Here is a 2,265-nt window from a genome sequence, read left to right on the forward strand (position 1 = left end):
CTGCCCCCGCCCCTTCTTTTTGCCCGCGCCTGCCACTTTGCTGCCCCACGCAGCAGCCTGGCAGTTCAAGCCTGCTGGCAAGCCAGCTCTGACACCTCTGCCACGGCTCCCTGGTCACTAGGGGAGGAGGTGGCATCTCACCGGGTCTCATCTGCACCAGGAGAAAAATGCAAGGAATTTTTATATTCGGGGTTTTTTTTCCCTTCAGGTATAGCATTTTCACATTTACCCCGTAAGTAGGTTTAAACTTTTTATAGGAATTCCTTTCTGTGTTGCAAGAAAGGATAGGGTGACACATAAAAGCTCATTAGATGTAGACCTTCACCTGCACAATGCAGCTTTTTTTTTTTTTTTTTCTCCTGTGGCACTGTAAGCTGAAGCTATTGCCGTAAGTCTGTGTTCCTTTTTTAGTATCGGGCATGAAGGAAATGTTAATTGGCTCAAAGGCTTCATGGTTTACTGAGTTTAATATGCGTATTGGTAAATTAACATTTCAGCTTTATTGTACCACCTCGTTCATTTCATAATGGCATTTCTGTAGATAATTAATTATAAGGCACTGGGCTAAAGTTCTGATTGCTTCATGGAGAGTATATTGAGTGATAATGTAGCAGATGATAACCATTCAGCAGACTTTTTAAAGCTTGCTGTATAGATTTCATGGCAGGCTATAATGGTATATTAAATTGTTTATTTACAGTTTTTTAGAGAAATATAATAAACTTGGCAGAACTTTCACTAGTTTCACCTCAGAATCTGAAGAATTTTTCCAGCAGTGAATAACAATAATCCTGAAGGATTTTTTGCACGAGGCAAGCTTCGGCACACTCCTCAGTGCAAGATTGAGCAGTGAGAGCAAGACTGAGATATTAAGCAACATCCTAATTTCTTTTTTCCTCTGATACCATCTCAATCTTTAAAAGGTAAAATCAAATATTCAGAACGCGTATATGATGCCTGCATGGATGCCTTTGACTGCCTTCCCTTGGCTGCTCTGATGAACCAACAGTTCCTGTGTGTACACGGTGGCTTGTCTCCAGAGATCAACACCTTAGATGACATCAGAAAAGTAAGTCTGAACAGCACTCAGGTCTAATAAGCAAACGGTTAATTGCCAGCAACTAAAACTTGAATCTTTTCTCACTGTCGTTCATTTGTGTAAGAAGCTTGTATGTCGTTTTGTCATTCATGTTGACATCATCACCTTGTAAAGTTCTTTTAAAACAGAACAGAAAAGGAATGGCTGCAATTAGTCATATTTTATCGAGGTGAGGAAATCACCAGCATCCAGGAAAACAAAGGATTTATAATCCTTGTGTTCTAAAAAAAATAAATGTGTTGAGTGTATAAGTATTTAGGAACAAACTAATACATAGCATTAATTTCTTTTAAGTATTATCTACTAGCACAACATAAGCACATCTGATGATTCCTTGTACCTTGTTAGGCATTCTGTGCTTCCTTGGAGAAGAGATAAAAACAGCTCTAGAAAAACCTCACAATACTTAAAACATACAATAAAAAAGTATGGTATGATTGCAATGAATATAGTCAAAACAACATTATTATTTTAGAAAGAGTCAAGAGCTTCATTCTCAGTAGGCCCTGCCACATTTTTAATAGTACTGCACTTGAGTGCAAGGCAAATTGTCTAAGCAAGGCTTAATAAGTTGATGCTTGCGTGGTACTCTTGTGTTCTGAGAAGTCTCTTATAAATTTCATGAAAGTTCAGAGAACAACGTATGTCAGACGGTTTTGCCACTTAATCCAGTATTGTTGCATGTTATTAAGGATTCATTTTTTTCAGGTGTTTTGTAAAACGACATCTCAGTTGCTGTTTCAAAGAGGAGGTATTTAAACCATTCATTCTTAGTGTTCCCAGCAGAAAAGATTTTCTTATTTCTTGCTTGCAGTTTGAGACTTGCAAACATGGATATATACTTCTGAGCTTTGAAGTTACTAAAAGATAAATTATATTCTGAGGTTAATTTATAGCCTACTAGAAAATTAATGTGGTTTAAAAAAAATTATATGTTTTGGTTTAAAAGCAATTAGATTAAGATAATGACAGCACTTTTAAAAATTACTGAATGTAAAGTTTTGTTTCTGAGGTAAAGGTTCACAATCTCATTAAGGCAAAATATTCTCTGCTTAAAAATTAGCTGGCTTTGCAACAATGTAATGGCAGAGTAAAGCTGTTTAGCTCTCAGATTCTAGATTAGGGTCGTTAACATCTTCACTTCCCCTCCCCTCCCCCCAACAGCT

At 37.2% G+C, this 2,265-nt stretch overlaps 1 protein-coding gene across 1 annotated transcript in view; it reads left to right on the plus strand.

Moving 5' to 3' along the window:
• PPP3CA (protein phosphatase 3 catalytic subunit alpha) overlaps positions 1 to 2,265 on the plus strand; it is a 126,111-nt gene that overhangs the window by 77,284 nt on the left and 46,562 nt on the right. Inside the window, exon 5 of the mRNA XM_035890346.1 lies at positions 924 to 1,069. Within this exon, the coding sequence (XP_035746239.1) occupies positions 924 to 1,069 (146 nt within the window). The remainder of the gene's footprint in view (positions 1 to 923; positions 1,070 to 2,265) is intronic.

This window comes from Egretta garzetta, unplaced genomic scaffold (genome assembly GCF_000687185.1).
Source record: "Egretta garzetta isolate BGI_Z169 unplaced genomic scaffold, ASM68718v1 scaffold72, whole genome shotgun sequence".
Lineage (NCBI taxonomy): Eukaryota > Metazoa > Chordata > Aves > Pelecaniformes > Ardeidae > Egretta > Egretta garzetta.